Source organism: Populus euphratica, unplaced genomic scaffold (assembly GCF_000495115.2).
Source record: "Populus euphratica unplaced genomic scaffold, PopEup_1.0 scaffold220.1, whole genome shotgun sequence".
Classification (NCBI taxonomy): Eukaryota; Viridiplantae; Streptophyta; class Magnoliopsida; order Malpighiales; family Salicaceae; genus Populus; species Populus euphratica.
In genome coordinates this window covers 301,877-318,686 of record NW_011500103.1, presented here as the reverse complement: position 1 = coordinate 318,686, position 16,810 = coordinate 301,877, and the positions used below count along the sequence as shown (strand labels likewise).

Here is a 16,810-nt window from a genome sequence, read left to right as displayed (position 1 = left end):
AATATTAATGTAAGGATTAAACAATAATAATAACAAATGTCAAGGTTAGAGGTTCCACTAATGGTATATCAAACAAGTATAGTATAAACTCTTATTATTGAATTGGAAACCACACACAAAGGAGGTTCCAATCAGATTATATATTGTTAACATGATTACATTAGTCATCTTATTCAATTAATGCTAATACTTGTAAATCTCGTCAAGCATTCATGATTATAACTTATGTTAACAACAAATCAAGTTCCTTTCATAGCTCAGGTGTCGGTTATACCATACATTATGGGCTATGAAAGTGCCAAGCATTTGTTGTACCAAGTGTTATATAACATAAATCAAGATTAGTCATTTAACAAGCAAAGTATTAAAGAGTGAACAAGATAACAAATATAAAACATGTTAGTATCAAGTATTAAAGTCCATATTAAGTTTACATTATACTTATTCTCACACCATTAGTGTAACCTTTTCACCTTGACATAACTAACTTAGCTAGACATAATGAAAGAAAGCAAAATACATAAACAAAATAAGAACATAAACTTGATATTAATGAAAGCAAAGTATAAACATTACAAAAAATACAAAGAGAGAAAGGAAGAGCATGATCTTGATCTGGAAACCAAGATGCCTAAATGCATGGCAAATGCCTCCTTTTATAGGCCAAAATTGGGAACTATTGATTTGATGACTAATTGATAAGTGGGTGGCCAACTTTTGACTTGGTGACAATCCTTATCTTCTCTTGTCTGCCCAAAACGTCATTGATAACGTCAAAATTGGAGCCAGTTGTAAACATGAAAGTTGTAGGCAATTGTCTCAGCTTTCTTGTGTAAACAATTCAGCTCATTTCGACTTCTAGAACTCCAGATATGGCCAAAATACCGAACAGTGCTTGGGCTGGAAGACAGATTCGGGCTTCTTTGTTGTTGCTACAATTTGGACTTGATAATGGCCTTTTTAGATCTTGGGCTCCATATGAAAGTTGTAGGCCTATGTCTTGCCTTTCCATCCATATAAATTGGACCTAAATCTGAGATTTGTAGCTCCAGATATGACCCAATTACCGAACAGTGTTCCGGTTTGGATTGCACCGACATCTCTTCTCTAAGTTTGACCATCTCTTTATCCGTGCAATTTAAGTTCTTCAAGTCATCAATCAATCCTTTCATTTATGTGATAGACCTACATTAAAAATAGACATTTACCACAAATTATAGGTATCTTATATTATTAGATACATTATTATAAAACATATTTTAGTTAAGGAGTTATTGATACTTCAAGTGCAAAATAATGATATAAAACCATGATAAAAATGTACTTTTAAGTACTAATCAGTAACCAACCTGATAAAAATTAATTATTTTATATCATGTTTTATCCTGAGTTGTTTTTATGTATTTAATAGGCAATAAATAAATCTACTACCATTTTTTTTTCTACGTAAATTAAAGTCAACTTATTTATCCTAATCAGATTTTTGTCCTCCATCACATATTTTTTCTTTTAAAAAAAAAAAACATACTTGCAACAGTTTAACATCATTTCTTCTTTCTTTTTTTTAGTAATGTGTAAGGAATTCTAAATATATCTTTTTAAAGGAAAAAGGAGAAAACCCCTAGCGGATGAAAATCTAGGTTGTGCATCTTTTTGTTTTTTTTTTTGCCCCTCTCATTTGTAATCATCATGTCTCTTTATTAACCGAACATGATACTTGCATACATTGATACGCAAAGGACGAATTGAAGAGGGAGAGTACGCAAATATTTGAAGCAGCAAGATTGTTTATTCAAGTAATTGTAGCCTAACAATTATATAGCTAACAGTTTCTTAGTGAAGTAGACTCGAATCCTAATAATTTTAGTTTTTATGAAGATTATGTAATAAAAAAATGTTGTAATTCCATTACTGTGTTCGAAATTCAAAAAAGCAATCTGATGGGAAAAAAAACCATTATACAAGGTGGTTCTCGGCGTGGGTTAATTTGTCCTTGTCTTCAAATAAAGAAATGGAATTTTCTTTTAAGTTATTATATTTTTATATGAATCGATTCAATTCAATTGCTGTTGCAGAATTGGTTCTTAACTATATACAGGGTGGTTCTCGGTGTGGGATGGCCAAAATGAGAGGGAAGGCTGGTATGTGTTGAACACTACCGTGGGGGAGGCTTCTGGGGGCACACGGTTGAGAGGCTGTAAATGATTTTGATTTTTGTTTGGACTGTGCGAAGAAGGATTGTGATGGTGGCTGATTGGGAGTAGAAGAGAGAGTGGGCTTGATTGACTGGTGTGGAACTGGGTTTTCCCAGTGTTCTTTCTCAGATGGTGTTTGTTCTGGGTGAATGGAGAGTGACTGGGTTGGACGTTGGTGGTCGGGGTTTTGTTCAGGGAAGAAGAATGGGCTCACTTTGGTGGATTTTATGGAGGAAAGGTGGGTGTTGGTCTTGGGTTAATGGGAAAGGGTGGAGCTGTTGTGTTTTCCAGAAACCTGAGACCATGAATGGTGTCGAGAGACAGTGGAGGCTATGGGTTTTTTTTTTTTTTTTTTTGTCTTGCTTGTGCTGGTGTTTAAAATGGAGAGGAAAGGCTAGGATTGTGGGAATTGATTGAAGAATTCAATTTGGGGCTAAAATTTTGGAGCTGGATTTGACAGATCAGAATGGGTTTGATTGCTGAATAATTGATTATAGACAATAAATTTTGGCTATAATTTGCTGGTTAATCGATTGGAAACTAGGATTTCGAACATTTAGGAAAGAAATCATGAATTACTTAGGGATTAAATTGAAGCAAATTAATTCAATCAGACTAATATGATTGAAATCAATTAATCAAATTGGACTAAATTGAATGGTTCTGGGATTGAAATGGACTGCAATTAAAATTCAGATAAACATTCCTTATTCTCATTACAGTCCTTGGACTTTGAATTTTTCCAATCTCATTTAATTTGCCCTAAATCATCCTTTCCTTTTCACTTGTATCCTAATTGAATCAATTTAGACCTTCAATTTAACAATGGTTCCAAGAATTATACTATTTTTATCAATCTAACTTTCAATTTTGATTTTCTTTTTCAATTAAACCCTTTATTGATTTTTAATCTCGCTAACTCATTCAAATTTCTTTCAATCTTAGCTAAATTAAATTAATTTAAGCCATTTTCTTCAATTTCCTTTTAAATTCAAATGTCAATTGTGACCCAAAACATCTCAAGCCTCATTTTTGCCTACGATGCTTGATTATCTATATGATTTCAAATCCCATCTATTTTTGTATTTTGTATTTTGTTTTATGATTTTCAAGATTTTTTCTCACACATAAAAATTTTAAAAAATAATAATGAAATAATTAAAATTAGTTCAAAAACATATAGAGTTATGGAATACACTCTTAGTTAAGTGTATTAAATAGATTAAATATTTTTTTAAGTCATTCTTGAATGTCTCCTTTATATTCAAATAATCTTAATATTCTACCGGCGGGATGTCAGTAGAATTTTCTTCGATGTCTGCTTTTGACTTTTGTTTGCTTTCGAGTCAGATGAGTGGATAATTTTTCATATGCATAAAAAATATTATAAATATTTGATTTGTTAATATGAATTGGATCATGCTTCTTGATAATATATATGTTGATTATTATCCTTGTTATGATAAAGCATGATCAATTATTGAATCTAAATTCTTGATCTGAACCAGTATATATTTTGAATTGACTTCTGAATTGATAGCTTCTCATTTGATTGATGTCATAAGTTGAGCCTTGATATATGAATATGTCTGTTTAATTATAATTATAAACTTGTGGTATGTCAATCAGAATACCCATGCTAACAGGGTAGTGTTAGTTTTTGTGCACATCGTATATGAACCCTAGTTGGTTGGGAGAGTCACCAACCTGTGTGGATTGATCATCCCACAGTATGGAGCTTTATGTTCATTGCATTTTGATTTTCTAACGAGTTTTATCATATGATATTCTTGTTATGATCAATTTGAGAAACATTTCTATAAGAACCTAAAGTCATGCTTGTATATATATTTCTCATTGTTGTATTACCTCGTGTATGTATATTGAACGTTATCTACTCATTGAGTTGTTAAACTCACTTTCTCATTATTTATCCTTTTCAGGTTTATAGCTTGATAGCAGGTCATTTTGTTAGACCTTCAGAAGCTGCTATTTGGTTGTACTTTGTACCTTTTCTTTATGTCTAATTAGTGCTCCAAAACTATGAAATTATATGAACTCTTGTATTAAAACAATTCAATTATATTATGAAGTTAGTTTTGTTATTAATGCTACGTTAAACTCTGATTAAGTTAGAAGAAGTTTGTATATAAATTTGGATTCGTAGAGGTATAAAATCTTGAAGAAAAACTTTGTCTATGTACTAGTCATGGATCTGGAATTCAGGTCATAACAGAAAAAGGCTGAAAAAGTATTGAAAGAACAGAGGAAACTTACAGCAATATGGGAGCTTAGGGCTCGCGAGAGAGGATGTAGAGAAGGTATCATGAGGTCTCAGGTTAATCAAAACTTTGAATAGATGAGATAACTATGAGGAAATAAAAGATGAGTTATAGATGAGATAATTATGAGGAAATAAAAAATGAGTTTTGATCCTAGTTAAGTTTACTCAATAAATATGTCCAATTTTGTTTGCTGCAAATTGTTCAAGTGCTATGCTTTGGTTACCTATGGCTCTCCTTTGTGTCAATGTAAGAACTTCCATCTGCATTATACCATTGCATTTTAAGCAATTGTGTTGACTTTGGTTATGGAAAAATCACAGTGCATCAAACAGATGTGAGAACAGCATTCTTGGATGTAAGAAACCTGGATTTTCTATTGATCTTCCACCAAACAACTAATCTGGAGACCTTTCATTAAGTGAGCAGGCAAATAAGCTTTCGATTCGACTGATGAGACTTGGTTCTAGGCCAGTCTGACGATCCTTCTTCTTTCAGCAGGCAAATAAGCTTTCGATTCGACTGACGAGACTTGGTTCTAGGCCCAGTCTGACGATCCTTCTTCTTTCTTTTTCTCTCTCTCTTTTCAATTCTAGAATTTTAAAAAAAAAAAAAAACTTGAAAAGTGTTGAAGATATTGCCAGCTTACTATCCTACCAAATTCAAAATCGAAGGCTTGGTTGTCTTTTCCTCGTAAGAAGTCATCTACGAAAATTATTTTTTTATGTTTTGGTTTCTTTTTCCCACTTTGTGCCATTAAAACACTTGAAAGTGTTCAAGAAATTAAAGACATTGCGAACAATTTATAAATTGAATACTTGGACTTGGTTGTGTTGTCCGCGTAGAAGTCATCCACGAAAATTATTTTTATGTTTTTGTTCTTCTTTCATTTGCACTTTGTGCCGGCATCCTCACGCAGTAGCGTTCCATAGACATAACTTAGAGCAGAATACTATTGATTAACTGATACGGAACTGCAGCCACAACTAAGAGATAAGGGAAAGAGAAACTTTCAGGTACTCTCTCCCACTCTTTCTTATCTCCTGTGTGTTATTTTATGGAATATAACTCTGATGTAAATGATGTTTACTTTAGCTCCAACTCTTGCCCTGTTTTCTTATGTTGGTTCAGATCTTCGAAGATTTTCTGTCTCTGTATTTGGAATGGCTGCTGCGAAATATCAAGCATCCTCATCTTCACGGTTTTCTCATTGTAAATATCAAGTGTTCTTGAGTTTCAGAGGCCAAGACACTCGCAAGAATTTTACTGATCACCTCTACACAGCCCTTGTTCAAGCAGGGATTCACACATTTAGAGATGATGATGAAATTGGCAGAGGAGAGAACATCGAATCGGAGCTCCTGAAGGCAATACAGCAATCAAAAATTGCGATAATCGTATTCTCCAAAGACTATGCTTCTTCGAGGTGGTGCCTTGATGAACTTGTAATGATCATGGAACGAAGGAGGACTGCAGACTGCAGAGTTTTTCCGGTATTCTATGATGTGGATCCATCCCAAGTCAGAAAGCAAACAGGGAGCTTCGCCGCAGCATTTGTGGAGCATGAAAAGCGCTTCAAGGAGGAGATGGAGAGGGTGAACGGGTGGAGGATTGCTTTGAAGGAAGTGGCCGATTTAGCTGGAATGGTTTTAGGAGATGGGTAAGTAGTATCTCTTTATGAAACTACACCTAGCATAAGACTAGAATGCTGATTGTGAACTCTTAATTTGTTTTGTTTTGCAAGTATTTAGAGGATGACTGATAATACCACTCCTAATTTAGAAAAACCATACCACTCCAAACTCAGATAGCATAGAAGACAAATAAAAATAGAAGATACTTTTTCCTTGTCTTCTGTTCTCTTCCTTCTTGTCTAGTTTAAAATGTAATGATGATTCTACGTTATTAATTTTCTTGAAAAATACTGTGATTTTTATACTTTCTAGAGAGACTACTAAATATCATACTATATTTTTATTTTTGATGTAGATACGAGGCACTGCTTGTCCAATGTATTGTGGAGAAGGTCTCAAAGAACTTGGATCGAAAAATATTTCATGTACCCCTTCATTTCATTGGAAGAGACCCTCTAGTAAATTATATCAACTCATGGTTGCAAGATGAGTCCCATGATGCTGCCACTGCTATGCTCTACGGAATTGGTGGAGTTGGGAAGACAGCTATAGCAAAGAGTGTTTTTAATCAGAACTTTCGTAAATTTGAATGCAGGAGCTATCTATCAAATGTTAGAGAAATCTCAAAAGAATCCAAAGGTGTAGTTTGCCTACAGAGGCAACTTCTTTCTGATATCCTAAACCAAACTGTTGATGAGATACATGATGTTGATGAAGGAATTTTAAAGATTAAGGATGCCTTGTGTTGCAGAAGAACTCTTATTGTTCTTGATGATGTGGACAATAGGGACCAATTCAATGCAATCATAGGCATGCAAGAATGGCTTTGTAAAGGATGTAAAATCATTGTAACAACTAGAAATAAGGGTCTAATTGCAGCTAATGATGAGTTTGTCAAGTGCAAAGTTGAACCTCTAGACAACAAAAAATCACTCGAGCTTTTCAGTTGGCATGCCTTTGGACAAGCTTACCCTGTTGAAGGTTTTGTGGAGGACTCTTGGAGAATAGTGCATCATTGTAATGGACTTCCATTAGCCCTTCGTGTTATTGGTTCTTCATTGTCAGGGAAAGGAAGAAAATTATGGGGAAGCGCATTACAGGAATTGGCAGTGATTCCTAATTGTGAAGTTCAAAATGTTCTTGAAATAAGTTACCACTCTCTAGATGATGATTATCAAAAAAACTTATTCCTTGATATTGCTTGTTTCTTCAATGGAATGGATGTGGATTATGCAGTTACGATACTAGATGGGCTCGGTATAGGTGCAAGATTTAGGATTGACAAACTTATCGATAGATGCCTTGTAGTAATCAACAGTGATGAAAGGTTGTGCATGCATCAACTTGTAAGAGATATGGGAAGGGAAATTGCTCGACAAGAATCACCCAAATGTCAAAGGACATGGCTTCACGAGGATGCTTTTAGAGTATTGAATGGAACTAATGTAAGTAGCTCAATTTTTTTGTGTGTACTTGAATGGTTTATGGTGCCTTAACGTGTTCACTCTTTTACTTTCCTTTATCATATACTTTTTATAATTTTTTGCAGGATGCTGAAAAATTGCGTGGCCTTACCCTGGATATGCATGCATTAATGGAAGATGATTATGCAGAAGTTGCTTGTACCAGTTCAATGGTTCGCAGCAAGAGGCGCAGGCTCAATTTCTTTCAACAATGGCTTTCTGACTTTCGTAATGGGGGGAAATTACAAACTGACCAAACAAGTTTGTTTCCCATCCTCAGCACGGATACTTTTAGAACGATGTCAGATGTAAAATTTCTCCAACTAAACTACACTAATTTTCATGGAAGTTTTGAGCACTTTCCCAAGAATTTGATATGGTTATGCTGGCATGGATTCTTTTGGAGATCCATACCAAATCACGTATGCTTGGAGAAGCTGGTGGTTCTTGATCTATCCAGAAGCTCTCTAGTTGATGCTTGGAAAGGCAAACCAGTATGCATCTAGTCTTTTTCTGTAGCTATCTCTCTCGTTTTCAATTGATAACTAAATTCATGTACTTTCGCAGTTTCTTCCAAAATTGAAAATTCTTGATCTCCGACACTCTCTTGATCTCATTAGAACCCCAGACTTCTCGAGTCTCCCAGCCCTTGAAAAGCTAATACTTGAAGATTGCATCTGTTTGGTTCAAATTCACGAATCTATTGGTGATTTACAAAGACTGTTGATCTTAAATCTAAGAAATTGTACAAGTCTTATGGAGCTTCCAGAAGATATGAGTAGATTGAATTCACTTCAAGAGCTGGTTTTAGATGGTTGCTCAAATCTTGTCAGCCTGATGAATATGGAGTTAGAGCATCATCAGGGGCGCAGCTTGCTTCAAAGCGATGGAATTGTTGCAAGTACATCATACATTACATCTCTTCCATTGAAGCTATTCTTTCCCTCTAGGTTTTCAGCGATGAAAATGTTGAGATTTACCTCGTTTTCACTGCCACGCTCCTTGGAGAGACTAGATTTAAGTGGAACTCCAATTCGTGCTCTTCCAGAAAGCATCAAGGATCTTGGTCTGCTTAGACACCTATATTTAAGAAATTGCAAAATGCTTCAGGCACTCCCAGAGCTTCCATCCCATTTGTGGTCGTTAGATGTGTCCTTTTGCTATTTACTGCAAAGATTTTCAAATCTAAACCCTTGGACTGTAGCAAATGGTTGTGAACAATTTGTCGAGTTCCAAGATTGGATGAAGCAAGAATCAATCCAAAAGTTTGACTCACACATGTTCAGAATAGTAGAAATGGTTAGTGCTCAAATGCATCCATGTTATTTTCTTTGAAATCTACATTTGAATACTTTTCTTTTGCTCATTTTATAGACATTGTTTTGGTGGTACAGATAACATTTATACATGGCTCATTCAACGTTGTCGCATATGGATTTGATGAAGATGAGGAGTTAAGGGGGTTTTACGAGGAAGAAGAAGAGGATAAATGGCTAATTCAGAATGAGTTTGTAGACAACTTTTCATTCAAAATATCCTCACCTCCTCCTGCGCACCGGATATGTGGCTTTAATCTGTTCACAAGGTTTTATATGACGTCAGAGTACAGTCGCTTTGAACCTTTTCATTTTATAATCAGAAACAATACCAGTGGTCGATCCTTGCGCTGTCACGCCCCTGTCTACCATTCGAGTTACGGGCGTGATGTTCGTGAATTCCAATTGCTAAGCCACTGGAAATTAGGGGTCGATGGTCCTACATTTGATAATGGTGATGACGTGAGTATTTCAGTGCTTCCACATGATCCACCTGTTCAAACAAGGACTGTTGGTGTACAATGGTTGTATGAAGAGGAAGGAAAGGATGATGATATCCAATCAAAGGATGCAGTTATCAATGAAGAGGAAGGAAAGGATGAAGTTATCAATACACACAACAGTAGCGATGATGATGATGATGATGATGATGCAGCACACCTAGCCAAAGTAGAAATAGCTTCTCGTATTTTTAGAAATTATTATTGTGCTTCCCGTGGTTTTTTATTTGGTGGCAATTTCACTTGGTGGTATTTTGCAAAGAAAGGTCTGGGAATTGTATTATTTTAGGTTTGTTTTTTTAGACAAAATGAACAAGTATTGAAGATAGTTTTGTATATTCAGGAGTCTTTCTCCTTTATGTGTGTAGGGTGAGACTTTTTATTTTAAAAAGTTTGTAAAGATTTTTATATTTTTTTAATGTTATATGATATTATTTTATTATTAATTTTTATTTATAAGATCTTGTATTTATAATAAAAATAAAAATATGTTAAATATCCCATCTTACATATCAACCTTTCATGTTATTTTTTAGGGTTTATTTCATCTTTTTATATAAAAATAAAATTAAAATAACACATGGCAAAATTAGATTAGTAAGAAAATTTTATTTCTATAAATACCCACATTGAGATAAGTTGACTTACATTTAAAAATAAGTTGGTATGTCTCCAAAATATAGTTAAGAGGGTTTTATACTTTAAATATATTTTTTTAATTAAAATTTGATTTGATTATATTAAATTTTTACAATATGTTTTTATTTTGAAAATAAAATATAATTGGTAAAAATAGAAATTTAAAGATCAATTTAGATTGAAATTTATTAAATTAAATGATAAAATCAAAGTTTAATATATAATTTGTTCATGATTTTGATTAATGATCGATCATATATAATTTATTCATGATATAACTTGATTTAGTGGATATAATTGATGAAGATGCAATTAAATTAGGGTTTGTTTGGGATTGTGATAGTAAAGTAATGACGATTCAAAATGCTTTTCGTTTAAAAATATATTAAAATAAAATTATTTTTATTTTTTAAAAATTATTTTTAATATCAATACACCAAAACAATATAAAAATATAAAAAATTTATTTTAAATAAAAATAAAATTCAAAATTTTTAGGAACTTGATTTACACCTCGTTCCAAACACACCCTAAGTTCCTAACTTGGTCTACCCTGTTACTAAACCAATTGACTCAATGGATGACAATTGACTCGATGATACGCTTGGTTTCATTGCAGAGGAGAGGAGATACAATGATAGCAGGTGGTGTAACTGTCGACACTGGTTTAATCTGATTCCTCTTCCTTTTGATCACAATAGGAGCATGGAATTCAGTTCTTTTTTACTAATCATATATTGTTTATTTTTTACAAAAACAATTGAATTTGACAGTTCAGTTCTTTCAGAATCTCCCGCATCAGTCATCTTTTACGCTGTTAGAATATTAATATAACTCGTAGCAAAATATATATAAACGCTACAGAAATCATCAATGAGATTGGAAAAAATAAATAAATGTGATTTCAAGTCATTGTTAAATAATCTCTTATAAAGTAGTATGTCAATTATTCAAGTAATGAAACAAAATTCTCTTTCTACAACAGTAACACTGCGCAGACAGGACAGGGATTAGTTTCCCACCTCTGTAAACCATGTAAAGATCAGAATGCTAAGTGACCTTAATGATAGGATCAAACCTTGAAATGTTAAACTTCTAACTCATTTCCTTGAAAATTAATCAGCAGCAGCAGATAATATTCTTCTACTATTGTATGGATATCTAATCTCTGTATAAAATCATGTGTTTATACGTGGGCGTGCTGTAGCTGCTGCAACTGTATGTGAAGTGGGTAGGTTGAGGGCTAAGAGTGCCGAGAGAAATATCACTGTTCCTAATCAGGGGCGGACCTGGCTAATAAGGAAGAGGCATCAAATGGACCAGCAACACCATCACTCAATAGGCGCATGGCAGCTCCTCGTGAGAACTTCCGTGCAAATAGAAAACAAGGAACGAATGTTGAGTTAGTCCGGCACCATTCTGTTCGGTACTCGGTCTCATAGTCTATATGGTTGATGCCCTGTGAAATTGAGTAACACAGATGAACAGACGAGTTAGTAGAAAGTGAGAAGCGCATATGATAACCAAGAAAACCACCTCTTTCTAGAAAACAGAATCAACGCAAACCATTCCAGTGGCTAAAAAGTGGTAGAAAAATAACCATAAAATGTAGGTGGAATGCCTAAATGCACTTTTTTTTTTTTGGCGATAGAAATCAAACACTTCCTCAGAAGTTACAGCACAATTCCAAACGCATAGATAACATGGTTATGGTACCAGCATTCCTATGCACACAAAATGGGATCCCTAAGGAAATCAAGTTCAAGATAAGATAACATAATAGAGATGGAAGAATTTCATATGACCATATTATGCTTTCCATCATTACATAAAACTAAATTAACAATAGAAATGAAATAATGACCTTTATTTCCTTGATTTTCCGAGGGCTTGCATTTGCATAGGAAAATGTCTTAGGATGCCAGCCTTTGTTTTCCATTTTTGTTGCGGATTGATTCCATACAGTATAGGTCACGGTCCTTCTTTCAAGTTCACCCTCCAGTCCACTCATCTGAGAAGTAGACATAGAAAAGAAAAGAACAGAAAAAACACAATTAGGCGGAGATCTGAAGACAACAATGGGTAGAAACAGAACCAAATGCTACTTACCGAAAGCAATGTCTGCACGTAGTGTTCATCAGGAATACAGTTGTGCTGCTTCTGAAGTTTCTGCATTGTGATTAGGCCCAGATCAGAATAATGATCAAATCCTTGAAAGAAACTAGAATGAATCACAATATCAGGAATATAAATTATTTTGAACATCCACAAAATTATGGAAAATTAACAAGCCCCAACTTGAAGTTTTCCATAATATACAAGCCTTAACCGGAACTCCTCTCTTTGCTATTTTGCAAACGTACATTGTTTCTTGATTATACTGAAGCAACAAAAGATAATTGAGCAAACAGTAACTAGAAATGACAATAAGCAAACACCCTTAAGGTACAACAAATATATTACGATCTGCAATTGGCAAAGGCATAGTATATGAGTTGAACACAGCTATGAGACAGAATTCACCATAGAAAGAACATTTCCAATAGCTCCAGAAGCTACAGGCAGGCAAGGGCCAAACATATGAATTAAACTCAACATAAGACAAGAGGATTCGAATATCAGAACATTAAGAAGCATTTTTCCTTGCAATGTATAAATTAGATGTTGAATTATAACTTACAATATTCAGCTTTCCCTTAGTGGCATCAAGAGGCGGGCGACGCTGCAAAATGCACAGATGTTAAAAGCAGCAAGAGGCGGGCGACGCTGCAAAATGCACAAAAGCAAGTTATTACATGATTAATACATATTTTAAAAGCTTTTCAACAGTGGTTGCATCTAATTAGAATTGCCTGTAAGGAATTAGAACCAACCAGGAAGAACAGTGCTTGCGCAGATACATGGACAAACATCATGCCAGCAAAATTAAAGAGGAGCAAGTCATTTAGTAATGGGAAAAAGGTCCAATTACACATGATGAAAAGGTGAGCATCATCAAATAAAGTAGTAAATTCTAAAGGTAATATATATCATTTTAAGTTTTAAGAAAGCTCCATTCACTACAGCAGCATACATGTTGCTGCATAGCAAAGTTAGTCAAGTTTCAGAAATAGTCACATCTTACATAAGCAGCATTAGTGGTTTAAATATCTATCATATCTAAAAATGAAGTTGCTGCTATGGACAAAATAACTTGATCAAGTACCTTGCAAAGTTTCTTAAAGACTGGTAAGATAACAACATCATCTACAATCACTTCAGCATGGCTCCGGATTAAAGCTATCCACTGTAATTACAAAATCAAATGTCAAGTTAAAGCATTGTTTATGCATAAAGATCACATAGGAAGATAACCTTAGTTTCTTTATGGAACAACCTGGGACCCTTTTCGCCATTTGTCCTTTGGTATAACAGGTGACATCTTAGGGTGGTAGCGGCCTTCCTTCACATCAAGAAAGCTGCAATACAAAGCACATAAATAAATCTTAGCTTTTTAAGATTCCTACAAAGAGGTCAAAGGCTGAATGGTAATACAATCAATGCTTGGCACCTCAAGAATGAAAGCCCTTCCAATTACCTGTCCACAAAACTCCTAGGAGAAGCCATCAAATAGCTATATATATAGCTAAAGTTGTATAAAGGCACACAACTGCAACATAAAAATAAAGAACATTACATGTTTTAGACATGAAACTCACCACATGAATTCAACTCACGTGCCTAATAAGGTAATGAAACTACTAAAAAAGGATAGTCAATAAATAAGGAAATAAGTTGCAAAGGTCTAAACACAAACTTTGTTGAACAAATTCATTGACCAACTCAATACAGGAAATCAACCTGTCAGAGAGAAGAACAAATCTTTGATTCGCTGGATCCTCCAAAGCGGCATCAAGTAGTAACCTTTCTGCTTCTATCATACTTGATTCTCCCCATATTACCTGCAAAAATCCAATTTCAAACATACAATATATTATCCATCATTCCTTTTTCGCTTAAAGAAAAAGCTCTAATTTAACAAAATCAAAGTTAACATTAACACGCTACATTAGTAGAAATTTTCAAAAGACAATAAAGGCGCAATATTTAAACTGTGTTTACCTAATGCTTGCATAAGCCAATTAAAAAAAATATACATCTATCAATTCCATATGTCCAACTCCAAAGGACTCATATTTTGACCAAATGAAACCCAATAAACCACTTTAGGCACTGACAATGGGAGAATAAGAAAAGAGAGAAATCATGCAATGCAAATTTGTACTTTCCAGTAGCCATTTCGTGCACAATTTACTAAAATGAAAAAAAGTTGAATCTTTAGAAGCTTTTATTGATAAGTGACCTGAATACTGTTCTTCAATTGTCGACCATAAAAGAAACGTGACCTTGTTGTTGACTCATCAAACTCAAACCCTGGCTCTGAGTGTACATATATCGAAAAATTCCCCGTGTCAGCATTCTGCAAAAACATTAGAACCCAATTTTCCAAATTCCATTAACTTTCCTGAGAAACTGGCAGAAGGCTCAAATTGTAATCAACACAAAAATCAAATCCCATTTCCTAAATTCCGTTAACTTTCTGAAAGAAGATTCAAATACACATGTAAACCTAAATTCAATTAATTTTCTCGAGTAAGTGACAGAAAACACAAATTGCATTGTAAAACAAACCCTCTTCCCAAATTCCATTACTTTTCAAAGAAAGTGACAGAAAAATCAAATCACAAACTAAAAATAAAAACCCAATTCCCAAATTCCACCAGCTTTCCCGGGAAAGTGAAAGAAAACTCAAAAAAATCAAATCAAAATTCAAAGAAAGATAAAAAGGTTGTCATTTTTCTTTTTAATTACCTCAAGGAAACTCCCCCAGAGAAAATCAAGAGGCAAGCCCCGTCTAACAAGAAAAAGAAAGGCGATTTTAGGGGGGCCACTGAAGACAACTTCGCGAGAAAAAGATCTTCTACGAGAAAGTAAAGTTTCAGGAGGAGAAGATAAATGAAGTCTAAAAAGAGCAAAAACACAGAGCCCCATGGAAAGGATGATCACTAGCTTCCATCCAGACCAGATGACACGTCGTCTTGACTGTTGAAGAAGAATTGGCAGCAATGATGATTTCTTTGTCATCCTTCTCCTCCTTCCTATCAAAAACAAGAAAAAGAACGAAAATAATGAAAGTAATTACATAAGAAAATGAAATGAAAAAGGAAACTAAATATTATTATTAATATAGTTATTAAAATTGTTATTACATTGATATTGAGAGAGGGACATGGGACTCGCTTCTTTGAAGTTTTTAATGCTTGCTTGATCTGTAAGAGCTTTCGTTTGTGCCCGTATAAGAAAAATACGAAATGAGAATGGGAATGGGAAGCTGTCTGTCAGTTTTATGTGGCCGTGATGGTGTGCTGATTAGTGTTTCAAGTTGTGGGGACCCACTACTGATTTTAAGCGTGAAATTGTTATAAGCACCATTTAAGGTTTGGACCGTAGATTTATTAGATTAATTTTAAATAATAATGATTTGGATTTTATAAATAAAAAGATATTATCTTTAAAATTGATTTGATGAGATTTTACTCTAATCTAATCATATAAATTAGATTTGATCATCAACTCGAATTTAATAAAATTAATTTTTAAATTATTTTAAAAAATATAATTTGAATTAAATTCTAGATTAATAAATTACCATCAAATCAAATTAAATTCAATAAAAAATATATTTTCATATCGGTTTTTATATATTAAAATTAAAGTTGTTTATGTAATATCATTAAAGATAAATAGATAATCAACAAGGATAATAAAAAATTATAAGAGTTAGTTTTTCATTACCTATCTTATTAGGGTTTGAACCCTTATAATTAATATTGGAAAATGTTTACTTATCGCCAAACTAGCTCTCTCATTGTCGTTTGAGTTGACCTATAGATGTAACACAAATGACGCCATCCACAAGAGTTTGGTGAACAAGCATTGTCTGATGAAATGTGTGTTGATAAGAGTGTTTTTTTATTAAAAGTGTTTTTTAATTAAAAACAAGTTAAATATTTTATTTTTATTTTTAACATTATGATATTAAAACAATTGAATAGCACTTTTAAATATCAAATTATATGAAAAACAAAAAAAAAAAAAAACGGGTTAAATCTTACCAAATAGAGCTAAAGTGTGGAACCGTTGTCCCAGGTTGGGATTTGTGTGTTGTTGTCAATGGCGTAGAGGTGAATCAAGAGTTTGGAATGATAGGGTTTTGAAGGGAATGATTCTTTTGGAGCTTGCATTTGTTAGGGGGAAGGAGAGAAAGGGTTTGGCGTGTGGTCAACCTAATTTTTTTGTTTTGTTTGCTTTCTAGAATGGGAAGATCAAGGGATTCAATGACCATAACTATTTGCTTGTAACTATACTTGTAGTTCACATAAATTTATTTGATCCAACAACTATAACTTATTTTGGTCTTGTATTGATTCTTGATATCGACTGCTGTTTTAATCTTTAATGAACTTGTTAAGGTGTGATTAACGAATGATTACGTAGACATGCAGTCAAGGGTTTGTTCCCACTTCACCATGGCGTAACAGAGCAATGAAAATGATGAAAACAATAGACAGAGGCAGGTTCCCTACAGAATGGTTCCAGTCAAGTCGGTAGTAATGGACACTACTCAAGCCTTGGATTGCGTTGCCAGTTTCCCATCATAGAACATGCAAAGCAGGTTCAATTTCAAACCCTCTGGTGACTTGGAAACAAAAACCTAGCAATTGAGATAATATATATATAT

At 33.8% G+C, this 16,810-nt stretch overlaps 2 protein-coding genes across 6 annotated transcripts in view; one reads left to right on the top strand and one right to left on the bottom strand.

Annotated features, from left to right (window-relative positions):
* Positions 1-5,537: 5,537 nt before the first annotated feature.
* Positions 5,538-16,810, top strand: part of LOC105109541 (TMV resistance protein N-like) — a 17,652-nt gene continuing 6,379 nt past the window's right edge. Inside the window, exons 1-6 of one of the 4 annotated variants that reach the window (XM_011004279.1) lie at positions 5,538-6,137; positions 6,467-7,556; positions 7,661-8,068; positions 8,142-8,873; positions 8,969-9,427; positions 9,479-9,780. In XM_011004279.1, coding sequence (XP_011002581.1) covers positions 5,557-6,137; positions 6,467-7,556; positions 7,661-8,068; positions 8,142-8,873; positions 8,969-9,427; positions 9,479-9,679 — 3,471 coding nt within the window. In that variant the 5' untranslated portion in view covers positions 5,538-5,556 and the 3' untranslated portion in view covers positions 9,680-9,780. The other 3 variants (XM_011004277.1, XM_011004278.1, XM_011004280.1) reach the window with 3 other exon arrangements.
* LOC105109542 (uncharacterized) lies at positions 10,906-15,389 on the bottom strand. Of its 2 annotated transcripts, none has more exons than XM_011004282.1 (11): positions 15,279-15,389; positions 14,881-15,167; positions 14,372-14,488; positions 13,870-13,970; positions 13,607-13,678; positions 13,406-13,487; positions 13,235-13,315; positions 12,710-12,751; positions 12,139-12,198; positions 11,894-12,040; positions 10,906-11,488 (listed from the first exon to the last, which is right to left on the bottom strand). In XM_011004282.1, the coding sequence occupies exons 2-11, from the start codon at positions 15,151-15,153 to the stop codon at positions 11,303-11,305; spliced, it is 1,161 nt and encodes a 386-aa protein (XP_011002584.1). In that variant the 5' UTR covers positions 15,154-15,167; positions 15,279-15,389; the 3' UTR covers positions 10,906-11,302. The 2 variants fall into 2 exon arrangements, with proteins under 2 accessions (XP_011002584.1, XP_011002585.1); XM_011004283.1 differs by having other exon boundaries at positions 15,092-15,167.